Source organism: Camelus dromedarius, chromosome 17, assembly GCF_036321535.1.
Source record: "Camelus dromedarius isolate mCamDro1 chromosome 17, mCamDro1.pat, whole genome shotgun sequence".
NCBI lineage: Eukaryota > Metazoa > Chordata > Mammalia > Artiodactyla > Camelidae > Camelus > Camelus dromedarius.
The window spans coordinates 48,381,394-48,404,406 of record NC_087452.1 but is presented as its reverse complement, the minus strand read 5'-3'; the positions used below and the strand labels follow the sequence as shown (position 1 = coordinate 48,404,406).

The window sequence follows — 23,013 nt, the reverse complement described above, 5'->3', positions numbered from 1 at the left end:
CCCTCCTGCCCCCCAGCACTCTCCACCCAGGAGGATAAAAGGCCTTCGCCTGAGGGACCTACAGGAAGGCTGTGAGTCAGGTGTCAACACTCTCCATGTCTGGGTGAACATCAGCAGATAACAGGGAAGAAAGATAAAGGGTAAGCAAGGTAATAAAAATAGTGTTTAAATTAGTTCTCTCATCAGGGAGGGGAAAAACTGGCTAAATCCCAACAAGGAAAACCATTAGCTTTGAGCTTTCAGAAAGGCAAAGGCCGTACCCACCATGTATATCCACTCTACACAGTCACATTCATATTAAGAAAAAGACACTACTGGGTGGGGGGTAGAGCTCTGTGGTGTCCATGCTTGGTGGGCACAAGGTCCTGGGTTCAATCCCCAGTGCCTCCGTTAGGGGGGAAAAATTAAGTTAAAAATAATTTAAATTAAATTTAAAAAAAAAAAGAAAAAAGACACTGCTGAGCACAAAATAAAAGATATCCTTTGTTTGCTTTGGGAGCATTTTCCGCTATGTTAAGATGGGTATTAAGGGCATTCGCTGCACCACCTCGAGGGCCAGACAGCCTGGGTCTGAACTCTGACTCCTCCATCCGCTGGCTGAGTGAATTGAGCAGAGGCCCCGTGCTTCTGAGAGCCACTGTCCTCAGGCGTCAAACAGGAAGAACGCTGCCATTCCTCGAACGTGTGACTGGCAGGGTTACGTTCCAACTCGTTCTGTTATGCTCTCAGCAGTACTCATGACACAAGAGAAAATATTCAATGAAACCATCAGCAGTATCAGAACTGTGAACATCACCCTAATTTATAATAAAAATGGACAATTATATAAAATCAACTTATTTTACAGTGACTGACACTTTGATACCTCTATACAAAGTTATTTTTTTTAATTTTTACTCCTTATAAATATATATTCTGTGAAATAAATGAACCCTAAAAAGAGTACATTCTTACGAAATGTCTGTCTCAGTTTCTCATGCAGCACTTAGATGTAAAAATGAGGAGCATAATGACTACTGTTCACAGAAGGGCAAGTCTGGGTGAGGGACCACAAACCCGGAGCTATCAGGGGGTTGCAGGCAGCCAGTTAAGAACACAGAAAGAAAAAGTAAGAAAAACCATCTACCTAACAATTTTATTTTAAACAGCCCTGGCAAGTATCTGCATGAATGCATTTCAAAAAAAGAAAAAAGAAAAAAAAGGATTTGGGGGGCAAAAAAACGCATAACAACTTAGGTGTTTAAATGAAATATATATGAGCTGCCGATTCTAATTAGATAATGAAAGAAAGTGCAAACAGCATAAAGAAGGAAAAAAACTAAGACGGACAGACAACCACCTCTGAGTTCAAAGAATAAGAATTATGGGCGTATACTGGTTACCAAATCACATGAACGACACTGCACATCAGAAACAGGCGTAAATTCCTACCGTGGTTCCACTGAGACCTCTCTAACAGTCGTCAAAAGCTCCAACATCGATTAGCCTTGAAAATCTCTTCAAGGGTCTCATTTCTAGAATGGCGTGCGTAATTCAGAAGACTTCTGGTACGATGACAGCAGTACCTAAACACACAAAACTCTTCAGAAGCCTAAACCTTGATTGTGTGAGACTGGTTTTCAGTACAAGCATCTTCACGCTAAAAACAAAACGCACAGGTCAATAATTAAAAGCCATTGCTGTGGTGTCAGAATGAGGATCCAGTCGGCAGGCTCCAAAAAAGATGACCACCTTGTCCAATCGCCCCAAAAAATAGTTTAATTCTTTCAGAGATCATCATTCTACCGATCTGTGTGGGAAGTGGCTGTGAGAGAGTAACTTCTGGTATCTTAAAATATTCTTAAAACAAAAAATGCCTGCTCTTTGTAAAAAGTTGGAAAACTAAAACCTATGATCTGTTTAGCCTCAAATTCCACCTCCAAGAAATACTCAATATTTAGCTTTGATCTATTTCACTATTCAATATTAATCATAATATTCAATATTGAATTTCCTTCCATTAAATACACACAAGCAGAATCATACAGAACACTTTCTGCTTTTTTCACTTTCAGATACTTAATCTGCAAATATACTGAGTCTTATATTATAGTTTATCAAATAGAATCAGACTCATTCCTTCATATACCAATAAGCTATTGAACCAAATGGAATCTCCTTCAGATCCAAAAAATTACTAAGTTTCTAAGGATTAACCAATACAATAAACAATGCTTGTCTTCTTTCAAGCCTCTTCTAATCATGTGTTTGCATCCACAGGAAACAGGAATTACAGTTCCATGTTCATTAAGGGTTCCACGCTTCTCATCTTACAAAATCTCAAAGCAGTTAGTTAATCTGCCCTGCTAGAGTTCTGATCCAGCTGCTGCAGGGTTAAAGGTAAGGTCTTCCCTACCACGTTTTCCACGTAGGTCCTTTCCAAACGACCTTCTCATTAGGGACACTGCGGTATGCCTGGTACTTCTGGATCAAACTGATGAAACACAGTCTTTCTAATTACAAATATTATCAATTTTTCTTTGCTCATGAGCTCCAAGTCGATGAGAGTTTGAAAATGACCAGAGAAAAACCTGTTGGCAGGTCTACCGTCTCAGTGCACTTCATTCACTATACATGGAACCAGGAAACTACTGTTAATGGAAGATGAAGTTAACGTCTCCAATACAAAAATGTCTGATGTAGCGTAATTTATGAGTCAAATAACAGGGTTTAATCTAAATACTTACTTGGATATGTTAAAGCTTTAAATGAAAACAGCGTAAGTATTATTCCCAGAAGAATGCAATCAAATCCACCCCTGGAAAGAAACGCACTTCACATCACAACCAAGACATACACGTCTGTTTACGTGTCTACATATGTATGTATGAAACAAACGAAAGTTCCACTAAACAGCATTTGTCCTTACCGCTGCAAGGTATTGCTATTTTCTACTCTTGTTTCCTTTTTTGCTTTTAACGCTTGTGATAATCCACTAGCTGTTTTTGCTAACCACTAATAAATCACACCCTGAAGTCTGGAAAACAGTAAGAAGATTCAGAAGGAAGACATATGTGGGGTAACCCGCCGTAAATTTCAGACGATCCACCTTCCCTTGGTACTAAAGCAATACACATTCGGTAGAAACCCTGCCTCAAATTTTGAATTCTGATCTTTTCCCAGGCCAGTGGTAGGTGGGACGGCCCTCCCTCGTGAGGCTGGGCGGCCGCAGCTCTGGGTCAGCCACACAATCAGGGTGAACAATTGAACCGGCCTGGACCTGGACAACCACTCTGCTCTTCACCGTTAGAACAGCATTCAATACACTACATGAGCTATTTTTCAATGCTTTATTATAAATTAGGCTTGGAGATGACTGTGCCCAACTGGAGGGCAATGTAAGTGTCCCGAGCACCTCTACGGTGGGCGGGGCTAAGCTATGATGTAGGTTAAATGGATTAAACGCATTGTCGCCTTAGGATAGTTTGAATTTATGATGGCTAACCCCGTTAAACATCAAGGAGGATTTCTACTTGAAAAGCTGGACAAGCACAGGTTTTCAGGGTTTTAGCTCCATGGCTACTTTGAAAAGTGGAGGACAAGGCGAAAAGGAGCAAGTTAAACCTGTAACTCACGACCCACACAGTGATAGGAAAGTTCTCACTGAAGACCCTAGGCCTGCGCTCTGGAAACCACAGGTCAGCTTATTTATTTCGGACAACAAGCTAAGATAAAAGCTGCAACACCAGTTATTCAAGGCATTCATCGGCCCCTACCCAACAGGCCCGATCCAAATTAGTCTACCGACGCTCACTTAATACTACGTACAGACCCTTCGCTTGAGGCTGCTTGGAAAATAAAGGTGAGAATGTTACCATGGTGGCTTTCTACAAAATTTTCTCAATGAACACCTCCATCACACACTTCTCTGCCTACTGCGGACACAGGGAGAAGACATAATCTCCAGTGATCTGAACCTCACTGCCACCAAACTGTAACCTGAAACTGCCCCTACTGGACGTCCATAAGTGAAGCAGCACTCGTATTTCAAGTATAAAACAGCCCTTCCCGGCTAGTCCACTCAATATTCATCACTTCACCTTTTCAACCCATTTGTTGCTAAATTAACGCAATCAGCAGAGGACAGCAAAATAAGTTAACATACAAAAACTGAGCAGATGCGATTCTGTAAAATACACAATTGGCATTTTTCAATTGCGATCTGAAACGATGAAATTTAATCTAACAATCCCTTCCCTCACTCCCTTACCTCCCACCTCTGCTCATCGCACCTCCAATGCGAACTCTAACTTGGGGGAGCCCACACTCTGCTGTGAGATCATTACGTTAAAATATTCCATTTTGATTTCTAATCGGTTAAATTACTTTTATTTGTTTATATCTTACCTCTGTCAAAAGTGTCTTTAAAAAAGAGGTGCAGTAGCCTGAAAAATGTAGGTAAGAAAACATCAATCTAAGAAAAGTGCAGTTAATAAAGTCCGTCCTGATCTCCTTAACACACACTGCACTACCTTAAAACTCCCACGACCTTTTCGAGAAATCACATGTTTGTAAAACAGAATGGGAACTTGACTATTTTAACTCAATAAAACCCGTTACACAGTTAATCTGAAAATTCCTAAATATCTCTAAGTTGTTCAATTATCCAATGATTCAAATAAATATATAAACACTTATATAAAGTGTGTATGTACATGCAAAACAAAATTCAGAACATTCACTTTATCCAATAAAATACATTCTTATTATTTCAGATAACAGAAAAAAATGTAAATGACAGATTTAAGGAGAAAACTTTGAACTCTATGAAGTATGATTTCTTATCATCAAGCCTCAGCAGGGTAACGAGTAGGTACCTTCTTTGCCAAGCAGTGTGCTAATAAACGCTTTTGCACTGCAATACTCTGCAGACTAAATTCTGAAATCCAAACACTAACAAGAAAATACAGTAAAACGTCATCAAGACAGAACTGAGCTGGTAGGACAAGCCAAAAATCAGAAGACCACCCATCTTAGGAGGCAAAACTGGTGCCAGTGACAGAAAACCCTTCTCCCAATCCATTTTTAATTATGTGATTTCTTTTGTTATCTATACGGAATCTATAGCAGATAAGAAATTCAACGACAAAAGAAAATTAAAACAAGGTAAGATTAAAAATACCCACTAGCCCAAAGCGAGCTAATGATCAGTACTCTGTTTTTGAAAGGAGAGACATATATCACATTTTAAATGTTTTGTCAAGTGGCTAAAATTATTTAAAGAAAAATAATTATATTATGCTTTAAACTTCTAAGCATTTTGTCGAAATATAATTATATTCTTTTAAATTTGAGGCTTAAGGCAATAAACTATCATCTAACCTGTGAGATAAGAGACAAGAACACATACATTGGTCTCCATCCCTGGTTCCTGGCGCACAGCTCCTAAACCCTTGGAATTTCCTACATGGCAAGAGTTCTAGCAGCATCTCTTGTTCTAATATTTGGTCTCTGACCCCATTCCAGACACAGAGCTCCTAAACCCCTTGAATTTCCTGGGTGACAGCAGTGTCTTTTGTTCTGATGAGGTGACTCTGGGAGGGCTCCTGGGTGGGGGCTGGTCACCAGAAGAAACAGAAAGGCCACAATGAGAAGCTCGGAACTTTCAGCCCTACCCCCCATCCTCCAGACAGGGGAGAGGGGCTCAAATGGATTTAATGACTGTCGTGCCTCCACAAAACTGCCAGAAGTGTAGGGTGCAGAGAGCTTCCGGGTGCCTGAACACATGCAGGTGCTGGGAGAGGGGTTTCCATGGAGGCTCCGGACGCCTCCCCCTACACCTTGCCCTGTGTGCCTGTTTCACCTGGACGTTCACCTGTATCCTCTGACACATCCTTACTGCAGGGCACTCAGCGAGCATCTCAGAACTGCGTGGTGTGGGGAAAACCAGAAGTGCTGTGAGGGTGGCAGTGAGAGTAAATGAAAAACACAGGAGGAAAACTGAGTCCTTCCTAAAACACAGCCCCTCTCCGCAGAGTTAACCCGAATGTCTTAATGCCAGCTTTAAGAGGAGTTAATAAGACTCTCTACTTTCTATTTCTTCCATCAATACGTACACTAACGCTTAGAATTTTGGTACATGAGATATTTTATATGAACACAAGATGAGTAAGCCCAATAATTTCAATTTTACAAATGAGAAAAAAATGAGACTCAAAGATGGTAGCTGCCCAAAGGCCAGCTGGTGGCAGATTAGGGACAGGGAACCCAGGTGTAGAGTCTGAAACCCAAGCACATGCCTGTTACACCAGGGGCCACCTTCAAATTTTACCTTGTTTTGAAAAAGAGGTTTTGGGCTTGTGGTTATTTAGTGAATTCCCCATTATTGAATAAAGATGAAAGACCAAATGGAGGCCAATTTTAGTCTGAAAGAGTCTCTTATTCCAAGTTGTCCAGATATAAACAGGCTCATAACAGAACCTTATACTGAGGACACCGCTAACGCACGTGCCAAAATGAATAAGGAAGTCCCTCCTGAACATGTCATGAGGTCATGTGGGAACAATGAAAGGAAAACAAAAATAAATACAGAGTACTGAAGGACTCCACCGAGTCGATGCATTGGTTAGTCCCAGCACCTGTACAAATACTGACACACCGACTGCAAAGTCAGGGAGACAGTCCAGGAAGGACGAGGGTCCATGAACCTCAAAACCATAAAACTGAAAGCAGATGAACAAAAAAATTCTATTACACAAGTAATAACTCTAAAGAATTAAGAGAAACAGTGCAATATTAAACCAGTATGTGTAACAGCTGACACTGTACCTGGATCTGAGATCCCTTTTCTTGCCACTGGCTGTAATCATATACTTTGAAAGTCACTGATTTTCATAAAACAAGTATTGATAAATAAGTAAAATACCCGCTGTTTTCCAACAATCAATATAAATGTATTTGAAACGTGTGAAAATATCTTAAGAGTCATAAAATTTTCATTTTACTGATGCTCACTTGCCTAAAATCCTATCTCAGGTTTCAAAATATGTTAAGCACTCTTACTTTGGGATCAATCCAAACTGTTTATTCAATATTCCTCCTCAACAGAAGCAAGGAAAGGAGTATTCTAGTCTCTCCCACTGGCAGCCAAACCAAGCAGAGCAGGAGTCTTTTTCTTAAAGGTAACATCACAAATAAAAGTTATATAATTCATTAACTGATTAAACAATTAACTAGGAATATATCCAACTTCAAATCTTACAGAGTTCATGGTTTTATCCTAACATTCACTCACTGAACAGATATTCACTGATTGTCTTCTATGTTTTAAAACCAAGAATAGACCTAATTGAGGACTGAGCAATGATCCAGAAAAACTCTATCCCTGCCCTGAGAGAATCCGGAGGCAAAGAGGCAAATTTCACTAAAATGGCTCATGTCTATAACATTAGCAACTAATTCACAAAAGTTATAGTAATAAAAGCTTTTAAATACAGAAAAAGAACTACAGCTAATTCAGCTTTCTGAAGCAACCAGAGCTTTCAACTATTATCCAAGTAAAATCATGCAACAGGCTTCACGGTAAATGGTACTCTTCTCCAGCTTAGCCATAGCAAGGACCAAACCATAAACCCCAGATGAGTGATTCACATCCGTGTGACACATGTGACGCTGTCCAACCACAAGGTTAACTGTGGTGTTACCATGAAGACAAAGACTTCTCGTCTGCTTGGTGTAACCCAGGACTGGAGGAGGAATGAGCAGAACCTTGAGTGGGGTTCCACTGTTTTGCCCGGGATGCTTTAGGCTCAGAAAGAACCCCACTGAGCTCTATCTTCAATGGAAACATAAAAAAACTTTCAGGAGAGGGAGAGAATGATTCTCTCTCTTTCCCAAATTACTGGCTTCTAAAAACTGGCTCGCCGGAAATCGTTTCTTTAGTCTTACGTTTAACTGGATTTTTTCAATGTCGGGAATCTCGCGTGGAATACATACAACACCACGAGGAATCTGCAGTTACAGTGACGTGTCCCCTCCGTCCCGCCGAGTGGCACAGCTCCAGGAGAAACCAGTCACACAGCACTGGTGCCTTCTGGAGCAAAAACAGGAAAGCAACGTGAAAGGTGCCCCCCACAACTGTGCCACAGTGATCTCAACAAATGTAATTAATCTGGACAATTTTTTTTTTAAATACATATGATTCTCAAAGGGAAACACAAAAAAAAAATCACAAATGAAAATTCTAAGTTTAAAGACATATATATAAAAAACCAAGCAGCTACTTCCTTAGGCCTAAGGCCCTTTTATTTACAACAGCAGCACCTCAGTCTCTCCCCTCATCCTACCTTCCACTCACTCCTCATTAATCTAAATCCCTGGGCAGGAAGGAGCTGAAAGCGAGGGAAGGATCCGGACGTCAGGAACACGCAAACTCAAAACCTCCAAGGGACTCGAACATTTAGTATCACTGCCAGGCACGGAGCATGGGATCTTACTGGTAGCCGGGTATTGCCCCGTTATTTATGTGGTATCTTTATGACAGGAAAAGTTAAGCAGGTCACAACGCGTTAGACTGTTATCGACATACAATTCTCTCACGAAACAGCCAGAGGTATGTCAACCCATGACATAGCACAAAACAGGAAGTCATCCTATTTCACTGAATGTGTTTGCATGGTTCAAAAATCTAGACTATACCGAAAGTTTTGCTTCCACTCCTGCCTCAAGTCCTGGTCCCTCATCTTCACTCGTTTTTCGGTAATCTTTCCAGTGTATTTATACAAATACTAATAAATACAAACAGACATTCTTACTCCCCACTTAGAGAAAAGGCACGAAACAGTATCTTCTGACCCCACACCTCGGTTTTTTAAGATCAATTTACCCTAGAGATCTCGCCACATCAGTACAAAGAGATCGTCTCATTCTTCTTCACAGCTGGAGAATCCCACTGTGTGGACATACCATGATCTACTCACCCAGTGACCTGTTATGTTGCTTCCAAAGCATCTTCTTAAGTGATACATTTTTCAAATCTCTTATTACTGCAAGAAAGTGAATTATAGATACCACAGGATTTGCTTTCTTAGACTTATAATACAACACGTTAGTGACCTACTGTTCATATTTTGTAAGAACCATCAGAAAAGTCTACCTCACATGGCTGCATCCTCTCCCCATCAAAGCTTACTGTGTTTATTACAGGACTTCTCAGAGCCTTTAATACACCATTATCCACTGTGAATCTCCCAAAAGTATTCCAAGTGACATTTCCCAAACTTACTCGGCTATAGAATGGTTCTTTGGCAAAACCTTCAACAGGTGTACAGTGTTCTGCAAAACAAACTTTAGCAAATACTGGGGTGAAGTTAGTAATTATTGTCATCTAGTTGGCAAAATATAAGACCATGAACTTTTAAGGAAGGCACAAAACCAAGCTGCGCTAAATTTTAGACTAGGCCTTAGCTGTGTTTTGGATTATAAACCCCTTTGAGGTCTGAAAGTAAAGCTATTTGATCCTCTCCTAGAAAAGGATGCATACAAGCTTAAATTTTTTCAGTTTCTGGTGACTCACGGACCCCCGAGCCCCTTCCACGGTCCCCATGGGCATGTCCATTTCAGAAGCAATTTTTAAATAGACAATGCTATGTTATCTATGGCACCATTAATACCCAAATGCCAGGACAGAGTTCAGAGCACTTTTCATGCCAAACTAATGAAAAAGCAGCAGAGAACTCACCATGAGATGTTCTTGGTGCAAAGTGAATAAAGTCTACTCAAAGGGATCGTGTTGAACAATTAACAATATCAAGCAAAGGAAATCCTATTGAATAACTGTGAGAACTATTACAACAGGTGTGGTCTGGTTTCTCCACAGGTGTCTCTGATTTTAAATAAATACACTAGGATTAAGAAAGCTGATCTTTAATTCACCTTATACAATATGGAATCTCCTCTGGGATTTGAAAAATGCAATACATTTCATAGTTAGACAGTAGTATTGACTAGAAATATAATTCTGCAGCAAATGCAAACATGACCGTGTGAATGCCCAGGAGAAACAAAAAAAATTCTAGAGTTTTAAATGCAGATCAGAGAATCCCCAAGCATGATTCGAGTCCAGTTAGGGACGTGATCTGGAGAGAAGATGTACTGAATTGAAAAGGTGACACACGCAGGGCCACCACATCTGGATCTGAGGGTTCTGAGGGACACTCAGAGGACAGAGCCAGTGTGGGCGGAGGCCCAGCCCAGGCCCCTCTCACCCAGCCTAGCGCCAAAGCTGCACCTGCTGAAATTCAGACCCTCCTCCCTCCCTTCCCCTGAACCCCCACCCACCCACAGCAAATACTACAAAACGCAAAAGTTTTGAAAAAGAAAGGGTGTTTTCTAAGTCAAGATAATAGCCCAGTAGCCAAAATATAATAAAATAGGAACTTCTAATTTAAATTCTTTTTGTTTTGTTTTGTTTTGTTTTGGCAGGAGGGGTAATTAGGTTTATTTATTGTTATTTATTTATTTATTCATTCATTCATTCATTCATTCATTCATTTATTTATTTTAATGGAGCTATGGGGGATTGAACCCGGAACTTCTAACTTAAATTCTCATAAAAATGTGTTTCTTCAGGACTTCACAGAAACGTCTCCAGCACTACCACAGAACTCAATGGGAAGAGAGAGTCTACTAGACGTAGATTAGCTTTATTCCCTTTTTTTTGCTGAATACATCAATCCCTAAAGTGAGAGGAGTTCTGTGTGAGTATTTTCAGGATTTTTCCAGAATAAAGAGTAGTATTAGGCTGAAAATATTCTGTATATAAAAGAGCGGGCACCAAGCACAAAAGCACCAAAGGGTCAATTACACGCAGTGGGAAAGTATGCGAAAAATAGATTTTAAGTATCATCTTTTCCCTTCTTAGGCTCTATTAAGAGTACAGGCAAAGAAAAAAATTAAGAAAAAAAAATTTTTTAAAGAATGCAGGCATCTTGCACACGGGAATCCATTTGCAAAGATACATCCAATGCCCCAGTTCCTAATCACAGATAATATGCAACTCAACAGCTCTCCACATCGAGCAAACTGACAAAAAGCAGCAGAGCAGTCCTAGAACCCAGAGAGAGGATGATTCTATACTGCCTGACGTGTGGAAAGAATGAGGACCAAACTACACCGCTCGACGTTACACTCTACAAAGAAAAAGGAAGGATATTTAAAATATTAATGCATCTTTTCTATTCCGTTATGAAAGGTGGACTGTGTTTTACCCTTCACTATGATACTGTTCCCCACCTCCAAAAACAAACAAACAAAAAAAAAACGGTCTAAATACACTTATTAAAATCCAAACTATGGTTAAAGAAAACTTAAAATACTTAAAAATAAGCTCTTTGGAGAAAATCTGAAAATCTGCTTTAAATAGCCAAACTAGAACCTTTCTGTAGTGGCACATTAGCTCCAGATAAAAAATTCAAATCAATATCATAATCATGTTATCTTTCAAAACCAAGCTCTGAAAAAAAGTGTTTCACCACACTCATCATTTTTTTTAACACCTTTGTTGTGGTATGATTCCTGTAAACTACACATATTTCAGATGTATAATTTGATGAATTTTGATAGATGTCTACACCGATGACACCATCACCACAATCAAGATGGCTAACATTTCCATCACTCCCCAAGAGGTGCAAATCTCGAACTCCCAATTGATCCCTTCTCACCCTCATTCCCCACCATAACCATAAGTCTGTTCTCTATATCTGTGAGTCTGTTTCTGTTTTATAAATAAGCTCATTTGTGTCTTTTTTTTAGATTTCACATATAAGTGATACCCTATGGTATTTTTCTTTTCCTGACTTACTTCACTTAGAATGATGATCTCCAGGTCCATCCATGTTGCTGCAAATGGCATTATTTTATTCTTTTCTATGGCTGAGTAGTATTCCATTGTATAAATACACCACATCTTCTTTATCCAGTCCTGTCGATGGACATTTGGGTCGTTTCCATAAGTTGGCTATTGCATATAGTGCTGCTATCAACATTGGAATGCATGTGTCTTTTCGAATTATATTTTTCTCTGGATATATTTGGCCACTCTCATTTTACAGCAGTCATTTAAACTGTCTAGCCCATGTTAGGAAAAAGTCACTGTTGCGGAAATCTAGCTCTACTCCAGTCTGCTAGCCCTCTGCCCTCAGGGAGGCTGTCAGCAGGAGCACTGCCACCCTAGCCCGCCACAGACAGACCCCCTCATGGGTTACCGTTACACTGCTGACCCTCAAACATCACAGGTTCGATCTCCAGGACTCCACTTACATGTAGACTTTTTTTCAATAACTACATACCACAGTTCTATGTGATCTGCCATTGGTTGAATCCGTGGATGTGGAACCGTGGAGATGAAGGCCGACTGGAAAAGTTCTATGTGGATTTTCGACTGCGTGGAGGGTTGCACCCTCGACCTCCGCACTGTTCAAGGGTCTGCTTTAATTACCAATAATCCTAAAAGTCTCCACAAGTTGTAAAATTCAATGAGTATCACTCAACAAAATACACTAAATTGTCTGCCGACAAAAACAGAGGCAAACTTCATTGTCAGTTAGAATGTTGGAAGAGCTACCCACTTTGTACAGGAATCAAAAATTCCCTTGTTCAATAGGGGACTAAAAAGGAGGGGGAGACAGCCAACTGAATCTTTACATTTGTGAACACTGATCTTTATTACTTATTACATGCTTCTTGCAAAATCTGGAAATAATGTATGCATAAAAACTGATTAACTACAGAAGAATCTGTAATCAGTAAGAGGAAGCGATAATACGAGTCAAAAGCCACAATGAATAATCTGTAATTTTAACCCTAGGAATCACCTGCGTGTTCCCTAATATAAATGGCCTATCTTGCGAGTTGCAGGTACTATCGACTTTAAAGATCAAATTGCAGTAAAATACAGCGAGAAAGAAGGGGAAGGAAAGAGGAAGAAAAGCAACCCACCACAGGATGCTGACAAGCACAAGCAGCGAGGTTTTGAGTCCACCACAAAGCACTAAAATAATATATCAGGTTCCTCCAACACTAGGTTACTTTGGCTTTCGATTTTAACCTACTCAAGTAACAGGAGTCGGCGAGTGTAACAAAACACTCTATTTTCACATCTTAAGTTCTCTTAGAAGAAAACCTGTGTACATCCCAGGCTCAATTACCAAGTAAAGCAATTCTTCAGCCCGACTCAGCTGTCTCACGGTTTCATCTGGACTGATGACAGGTTAGCTGTTTCTCCCTTTATTACACTTCTATGGATGGTGGCCCAGAGATACCAACTATAAGGCAAAAAGGCAACTAAAATCCTGATAATATGCCTGGGGTGCATAATATCTCTAGAGCTATCAATACCTGGCCACAGAGATCCCCAAAGAACTGCATACTTCCAGATCTGCCAAACACCCTCACTGGCGATTACCACTGAATTCACATTGGGTTGGTAGTATCTTTCATTTCTACCAACTACTTTTGTAAGAGTATTTCTAACAGGCTCATGAAAATGTCTTAACTGCCACTCACAAAAGGAATTAGCAGGAATGCAAATACTATCACTGAATTCACTACACGTGACAAACTCAACAAGGTTAGGGTTCTGTCCACCTTGTTGCCTATATCCCCTGCCACCAAGGAGATACTGAATAGATACCTGTAAAATGAATGAAATCATGTAACAGTTATTAACAGAATTCTGTTAAATCGCACACTGTTTAAAACTAGAACATCTGAAAAACCTGGGAAACTGCTAAACAGTGATATTTACTGTAACAGGATTTACTCTATACCAGAAAACAAGAATGACAGTTCAAACCAGTTCTCAGGGAGGCCCGTGATGATGAGTTTTTGTAACACAGCAAACAAAAATTGCATTTCTCAATAAGCTACTTTCCACTCTATCCCAGACCCGCGATGAATGAAAACTACAGAATTTTAAGGGCAGAAGAAACCGTAGCACCTAAATGAGGAAACTGAGGGGCTCCAGTTTCAGAGTAACACAAACTGCCACCAATTTATTCAAAAAATTTCGCATGACTATATACCTAAGATAGCATTTTATGAATAATAAATTTATTCTACCTTTATTTTGACTACACTAAGCAGCTGGCTGGGAGTTGCAGGAATTATGACTAACGAGTATCATAATCTTCCGCTTCCATGACTTTCACTTACCAGGCGAAACCAGTGAGGAAGGAGTTAACTCTGTCAATGCCAACAGTCCCTCTCTTTCCAGTTTTCAAGCGACAGTGTTCTCTACTACTTAAGCCAACAGTTTTCCTTTCTCTCATTGACTTTTTAGACCTTAGGACTGCTTATTACATTTGATTCATATTATCAATGTATGCATGGTTACTTCTGTAGCCAAGTCTTAGCTTCCCAAGATTTAAGAGGTATAGCCCTCCAAAGTGCTCCCCTGCCACTCGGTTAATAACATGTTTGATAATCTCTTTGTCACTTGTCTCCCTCTTTTGAGCAGAGCTGGTTCTGTTGCATTGGGCACTGCAGGATAAGTTCTAAGTAAGTGTTACCACAATGAATGAATGAATGGCGTGGAAGGCAATGGCATTATCCATAAGCTTCTTCTGCAAGCTAAGGAGGCAAATCTGAGAATATATCATAGTTCCTCCCCAGCTTCATGAAAACGCAGACACTCTTTACTGAAGTGAAAATTTGCAAATAAATTTAAGAACGGCCCAGTGTACCTGATACACACTGTTAGAGGTGTTAAGAAATACATCCCAAACACAGTGTATTCAAAGGCCACACAAAGATTTACAGAAGATTCCTTAGGACAGAGGAGTTTCCAGCATTCCATTACCATCACCACGAGGACTCTTCCCCAAAACCACTGCTAAATGACTTCACTGTCTGGAGACTAAGTTCTTCTCCATGTTTTGAGAATTTATAGGAGAACATACTGAAATGATGAACGGCTAGTCTCCATGGCCCTTACAGTCATCTCTAAAAGGACAGGAGGTGGGGGAGGGGGAAAGTCAGTGAAATTCTTGAATAAAAACACGTGAAAAGCAATTTTCCTGTTAGTTGTGACAGACTGGAAATTTTTCACTGCCACCTTCCCTCCTGTGCTGGTCACAAAGTGAGAGCTGGAAGTCGGAAAATTTCGAACACCTCTATTCCCTCTTCGAGTCAAGAACTATGAAGGGAGGAAAGAATCAGAGCCGTGGGGACCTATGCATCCCACATGAAAGCAGGAAGTCATTTTAAGGAGCCCGGGCCGCGTGTCCAGCATCCCAGAGGTGAACAGCGACCTCTGCAAAGCCCACCCCCACTCCCCTCTAGCCCTGAAGCCGAAGCCGAAGCAGCCTCGGAGGAAAGGGGACACCTTCCTCTTTCTATTTGGCCTGCGGCAGGACGAGGCCTCGGTTTTCGCCAGAAGAGGAGGAGGAGGAGGCGGACCAGGCAGAGCCAGCAACGCAAGGTAGCCTTGGCCGCGAAGGCAGGCGGCTCGTCCACGCGGCCGGACAAGTCCCCGAACAAAGCGCACCGCGGGCTGGAGGGGAGACGGGACACACGGGGAAGCCTCACCCAGCTCTTACCCACCGCCTGGGGCTTAGACAGGTGGAGCCGCGCTCCTCCTTCGAGGGAGAAGAGGATGGGTTTCCGAAGGGCTAACCTCAACTCCAGCGCCAAGGCCACCGGAACCGGGACGCGGGCAGGGAGAGCGCCCGGGAACGAGAGGCGAGCGCTGCGGGGAGAAGGAAGCGCCGGTCCGGCTGCTGGGCGGCGGACCCCGCGGGGTGCCCGGGTCCCCCCGGATGCTGGGAGCCCAGGACGCGGCGGCCGGGATGCCCGCGGCGCGCTGCCGGCCGCCCCACGCGGGCCTCCTCGGCGCCGCGCCGCCCGCCCCCTCGCCCTGGGCGGCCACACAAAGGGGCCGGCCAGGCGCGCCGGCCGCCGGGCGATGTGGGGGCTGGACCCGGGCGAGCTGCCGGCCCGCGGCTCCCGCCGGGCCCCCGCCTTTGTCCGCCGCGCCCCCCGCCGAGGAGCCCCGCCGCCCGCGGCGCCCGCACCCCGCTCGTTACCCGGGTGAGGAGCGGTCTCATCTGCTCGCCGGCGCCGTCCGCCTCCATGGTCGGCCCTCCAGCCCGCGGCGGCCGCTCCGGTGCTGCCCCGCGAGGTCTGGCCGCCGCCGCCGCAGCCGCCGAGAGCCGAGCGCCCAAGGGGAAACGAACGTGCGTCCGTGCGCGAGGCGCGCGCGTGGGGACAGCTGTGCGCGCGAGACGAGGGCGCGTGCGCGGCGGCCGCGGGGCTGCCTGTCTCCGGGCCCGAGGCCGCGGCTTGGGACGTGGAACCAGCACTGAGCGAGCGGGAGGCCGAGGCGGGGAGGACGGCGCTGCGGAGGCCGGGGGCGGGGCGGCTGCGGCGCGTCACCGCCCGGCCCCGCCCGCGCCCCGCCTCCCGCGCCCCGCCCCCGGCCGGGCCGGCCCCCGGGCCTCCCAGGCGCGCCCGCGGGCTCGGCGGCCAGGCCGCGGGGAGGGGGCCGGGGGGCCGCAGGGGGCGGACGCGCCCCAGCCAATCGGAGGCTCTCGGGGCTCCGCAACACCCCCCACCCCGCCACGCCACCGCTTCCGGAGGCCCGCCCGTCTTTGTAAAACCTTAACTGACCGAAACTAAGTGTGTGACTCGTCTCTCTAGTCGGAAGTGGGTGGGGGTCGCCACTGCGCTTAGCTCCTAACTGGCTTCTCCAGCGGCAGGAGGGGAGAAGGGCGCCAGCCCTTCCAAGGACGCTCACGGGAGCCCCACGGGAGCTAACGGGGCTGCAGTCTTCTTTTTCCTCTCAGTTCCGTAGGCACGAACCCCAACTCCTGGTCAGGTATCCTCGTGTGCTTCCCCCTGGCCGGCCACCACGGCGGCTCCCACACTCCAGTCCACCCTCTAGGGCACCTCTGAAACACCCACAGTTCCAGCTGGAGTTGGCCATGGTGCCTGCCACAGGGTCACTGAAGGATTAAGTGAATTTCCATCCGTAAACGTGGCTGACACGCAGCATGCTTGATTATAGGCATGTTTGTTAACTGGATTACCTTGCCTGCTTAATAAAAGGTAACAAAAGGGTTAGTTGAGAAGAGCTAAATCAGTGCTACGGAAGGAAACGTTATATTACAGTAGGTCTGGAGCGCTTATCCTATCCACCTTAAATGGGATATTTAGTAAAGCCCTTTGTCAGAAATAGGTAGTTAATTATGCTGGCTGACTCCTTCCTGGTGTGGGTCTCAGTCCCCTTTTTCTTAAGATCCCAGAGAGTTCCTTTTAGGCGGGTGTACATTATTCACCTACTTGTGTAACGAGCAGTTGTGCTACCATTTAAAGAAGACTACAGTTAGACACTGTACGTTAATGCAAAGATACTTCATCTCTGAACTGCACAACACAACGGTAACTTTTTTGTCTGTTTCATTCACTGTTAATTACCAACATGCCTACAAGAGTGTTTGACTTTGTAGGTGCTCAGTACATATGCTAATTTAATGAATGTGGTAGGGGGGAGGGGGGAGGCCAACATCCTTTAAGACCTAGGAGCATCCTGGGACACAGCTGAGGAGGATGTGGCCAGAGTACTGACACTAGCAAAGTAGGAGCCTGTACACTTGCTGCCAGAGTTGACAGAGCTAAGTAGTCAGCTTCAAGAAGGACTAAAAAATATATGCTCAATGGGAAGGGATAAATTTGGGAATTTGAGATTTGCAAAGGTTAACCACTGTATATAAAAACAGATAAAAAACAAATTTCTTCTGTACAGCACAGGGAACTATATTCAATATCTTGTCATAACCTATAATGAAAAAGAATATGAAAATGAATATATGTATATATATATATATACATACACACATGACTGGGACATGATGCTGTACACCAGAAATTGACACATTGTAACTAACTGTACTTCAAAAAATATACATATATATATATATATATATACACTCAAGAGATCATGCTTGCAAATGAGCTCCTCTTAATCCAACTTAAAAAAATAATAATAAATCCTTGGTTTATTGAGTCCACGATGATTTTTTGAGTGACTTCTATGTTTCCACCTCTCACTTCAAATCCCAACTGCTAGAAAAAATTAACGTAGTAAAAATCTGAAATACAGAACTTATTACTCTCAATTGCCCACTTCATGCTCAGCCAGGGGTCATTCTGAGATGAAGTAAAGAAGTAAGTAAAGGAGATAATCCGTTAAAATCGCCTTCATGCAAATGAAGGTGGCTATAAAATGTTCAGAAGTGCTGGAAGGCAAATTGTTTTCTTAGTATTTTAAATTCTCACCCAAAATGTAGCACAGGGAAACATTTGCTAAACAAAGGTGAACCTAATTCATCACTAACAATGAACTTGTAGCACCTAAAATCCATGACACGTAAGTGTATCCCAAATCCAGGGCACTTCCTGGGTTTCTGGAACAGTGGGTAATACTAGCAGGGACTTGGGTACAATCCCTTGGCAAGGTCTTCATCCTGAGGCAAAAAAAAAAAAATCTTCCCCTAACAGTTCTCGATGAGACAGGACATATTTTGTAAAGACAAATAGCATTTTCTCTGCCATTTTGAAAAGTCTGGAACCATCCTTTACCCTTTAGCAGAGGCTCCTTTGACAATTGTGTGTCTCTTCATTGCTTCTTCTTGGTACTAGCTGAAATTTAAATGTTACCAGTTGTCTGATTCTATAGGAAAAACTAAAATACTTGGAATACGGGGGAGGGTATAGCTCAGTAGTAAAGCGAGTGCCTAGCATGCATGAGGTCCTGGGTTCAATCCAGTACCTCCATTAAAATAAATAAGTAAATAAATAAACCTAATTACCTCTCCTCCCACCGAAAAAATAAAATAAATAAATAAAAGTAAAATAAAATATTTAGAACAGTGTTTACAAGAGCACTAGAGCAACCTCATTGGGGAAAAAGACAAAAGGAAAATATTAGAAAAAAAATTATTCCTCTTTATTTCAGTAGGCTAGGCCTACAGATAAGTTAAAACAAAAAAACCAAAACGAAACACCAGACCTCCTGATCTCATGGAGTTCAGACTGGAGACCTGTATGTTAGCCACTACATATAAAAATAGATTTTATAAAAAACAGATTTCTTCTGTATAGAGCAAGGAACTATATTCAATATCTTGTAATAACTTTTAATGAAAAAGAATATGAAAATGAGTATATGTATGTATAAAGGTGACTGGGACACTGTGCTGTACACCAGAAACTGACACGTTGTAACTGACTATACTTCAATAAAAAAATTAAATTAAAAAGTCATCAGTGCAACCTGTACACTCTAATACAGCTGTGGGAAGTTCAATAAAAGACACTGGGATGACTTTTGCTAGAGGTAGAAGGCGCCGGGGCTGCCAGCTGTGGGAAAAGGACAGATAGGAAGGTGTCTGAAAAAGCTACAAGACACAGTAGATAGAAACTGAGTCATCAATGATCCTGGTGTAACTTCAGCAAATAAGGGTGGGGGTAGGGGGAGCAGAAGGGCCTCACAGGCAGAGGTAGCAGCAAGATCAAAGGGATAGATCTGAAGCAGTCAGGGTAGCCCAGTGGTGAAACATCCCCGTCTGGAAGCAGACTGCCGGGGGCTGATTCCCCTGTGCTAGTGGTTATGTCTGTAGGCAAGTCACCTGACCTGACCAGCCTTCTTTTTGAAACTGGTTTTGAAATGGTAATTGGAGATAATAGTGGTACTGTCGTGACTTTGCAGTGAAGATGAAATGAGAGCTTAGGGCACAGCGCCTAACAGAAGAAACACTCATTACAAACACATTATGATTACCTGCTTGGGAAACAATGAGGTGGGGGAAAGACAGGCTCAAGTTCACGCTAGGGGAATGGCCTTATATACCATTAGAATGAACACTCTTCAGGGGCAGGGACCATACCTGTCTTGTCCCTGGAAACACCCTGCAGTGCCTGGCACATAGTGGGAATTTTAAAAATACGGAATGTATATGTAAATTTTAAAAATATGTGCAGTATATGGTGTATATGAATTTACATGCAATATATTGTATATGTGCAGTCAAATTGTAACAATTCTACCTAATAATAGTGAAAAAATAAAAATAAAATAACAGAGTGAAGGACTGAACGGTAAGAAAATTGGACATTTTTCTACAAGCAATTGCAGGCCCACCACCAGAGGTTCTAGGGAGGGAAATGATGTATTACAGACCTAACCATACGAAAGAATGGAGCGATGCTAAGGGCAAGAAGATTGGCTCAAACATGGTGGCCATTGAGCCCTTGGAATACGGCCAGTCTTAACTGAGATGTGCAGCAAGAAACCAAGATGTGACTCACACAGCAGAATGTAATCTTGTTCATCTTAATTTGATTACATGTTGAGGCGGTAATATTTTGGGTATATGTATTGGGTTAAGTAAATATTAAAACTAATTTCTCCTATGTCTCTTGATCTTTTTTAATGTGGCTACTAGAAGGTTTTAAATTACCTATATGGCTTTCGTTAAAGTTTTTTCTTTTTTAATTGAAGTACAGCCAGTTACAATGTGCCAATTTCTGGTGTACAGCATCATGCCCCAGTCATGCATGTACATACATATATTTATTTTCATATTCTTTTTCATTAAAGGTTGTTACAACATACTGAATATAGTTCTCTGTGCTCTACAGAAGAAATTTGTTTTTTATCTGTTTTTATATATAGTGGTTAACCTTTGCAAATCTCAAACTCCCAAATTTATCCCTTCCCACCCCCTTTCCCCCAGTAACCATAAGATTGTTTACTATGTCTGCGAGTCTGTTTCTGTTTTGTAGATGAGCTCATTAGTGTCCTCTTTTTTCTTTTTCTTTCTTTCTTTTTCTTTTTTTGTCTCACATTATATTTCTATTTATACTGGATGACCCTGGGTTACAAAGCATGGGCTAAGGCAATGACAAAGGAAATAGAAAACATAAGTCAGATATAAGATATAGTTTGGAAGTAAAATTGATAAAACATAGTGACTCCTTAGATACAGAAGCTGCAGGAGGAACAACCAAAGATGACCCAGGTTCATGAACAGGTTGAATTTGATGTCCTCAGGGATATCCAGCTGGAGAGATGGATAAACATGTCTGGAACTGAAAACTGAGCTCAATGCATCTAATCTGTGAAACTTATCTGTCTCCAATAAAGCAACCAAATCAATAGGCCAATATCCTCCCAGACACCCTGGAGCCTATTACTCGAACAGTCATCCAGAGAGAGATAGAGAAGGATACTGATCACTAAGATCAAGCCAAATATGACAGGAAGCCTGTGGGTACATATGCAGTTCACCTACGATGTAACACTATCAACACCACCATTCCTCTTCCTTGATAAGGACACTTCCCCTTCAAGACTTAAAAAGCATTTCAAAAGAGATAATATTTGCAAATGACACATCTGATAAAGGGCTGTTACCCAAAATATGTAAAGAACTCTTAAAGAACTCTTAAAACTCAACAATGAGAAAATAAACACCCAATTAAAAGAATGGACCAAAGACCTTAACAGAGAGCTCACCAAAGAATAGACACAAATGGCAGTTAAGCACATGAAGAGATGCTCAACATCACAGGTTATTAAGAAAATGCAAATTAAAACAACAATGAGATGAAACTACACGCCTGTTAGAGTGGCCAAAATCCAGACCACTGACAGCTCCAAATGCTGACGAGGATGTGGAGCAGCAGGCACTTTCCTTCATTGCTGGTGGCAATGCAAAATGAAAAAGCCACGTTAGAAGATGATTTGGTAGTTTCTTACAAAAACAAACATACTCTAATCATATGATCCAGCATTTGCACTCCTTGGTATTTACCCAGTGGAGTTGAAAACTTAGGTTCACACATAAACCTGCACATAGAGGTTTATAGCAGCTTTCTTTGTAATTGTCAAAACTTGGAAATAATCAAGATGTCCTTCCATAGATGAACAGATAAATAAACTGTGGTGGATATATACAATGAAACATTACTCAGCACCAAAAAAGAATCAAGCCATGAAAGGACATGGAAAAACCTTAAATGCATATTACTAAGTAAAAGAAGCCAATTTGATAAGCCTACACATATGATTACAATTATATGACATTCTGGAAAAGGCAGAACTATGAAGACATTAAAAGATCAGTGGTTTCAGGAATTGGAGTGGGGAGGTGGATGTGTATGAATAGGCAGAGCACAGAGGATTTAAGGGCTATGAAAATACTTTATATGATAGCATTATGATGAATAAATGTCATTATACATTTGTCTAAACCCATAGAGTGTACACCACCAAGAGTGAACCATAATGTAAACTATGGACTTCGAGTGAATACGATGTGTCAATGTAGATTCATCAATTGTAACAAAGTACCACTCTGGTGGGAGATGGTGATAGTTGGGGGCAGGGGGCTGTGCATGTGTGGAGGGCAGGCCATGCAAGGGAAATCTCTGTTACCTTCCCTTTAGTTTTGCTGGGAACCTAAAACTGCTTTTAAAAATCAAGTCTTAATATTTTTTTAAAAAGCCTAAGAAATAAAGCTGAAGTTGGTGCCACAGGGAGGAAAAAAGCATTTTAATTTGCTTTCACTAATAAAAAAAACAGTGAGTAAAGTATATGATCAGGCATGTTCACTGAAACATGTGTGATAGAAAAAAAATACTGGCAGTAAGAAAGAGAAAGAAAAATACCATATGACATCACTTATATGTGGAATCTTAAAAAAAAAAAAAAAAAAAAAAGACAAATGAACTTATTTACAAAACAGAAACAGACTCGCAGACATAGAAAACAAACTTACGGTTACCAGGGTGGGGAAGGGGGTGGGAAGGGATAAATTGGGAGTTTGAGATTTGCAAATAGTGACTACTATGTATATAAAATAGATAAAAAAAAAGTTTATACTGTGTAGCACAGGGAACTATATTCAATATATTGTAGTAACCTATAAAGAAAAAGAATATGAAAAGGAATATATATATGTATATGTATGA

General features: G+C 42.0%; 1 protein-coding gene across 5 annotated transcripts in view; it reads right to left on the bottom strand.

The window, feature by feature from the left end:
- SLC4A7 (solute carrier family 4 member 7) overlaps window positions 1–16,348 on the bottom strand; it is a 111,777-nt gene extending 95,429 nt beyond the window's left edge. For 2 of the 5 annotated variants that reach the window (XM_064496824.1, XM_064496822.1), the window contains exon 1: window positions 16,065–16,346. In XM_064496824.1, coding sequence (XP_064352894.1) covers window positions 16,065–16,112 — 48 coding nt within the window. In that variant the 5' untranslated portion in view covers window positions 16,113–16,346. Of the gene's footprint in view, window positions 1–16,052 lie in introns of all 5 variants that reach the window. The other 3 variants (XM_064496826.1, XM_064496820.1, XM_064496825.1) reach the window with 3 other exon arrangements.
- Window positions 16,349–23,013: the final 6,665 nt, after the last annotated feature.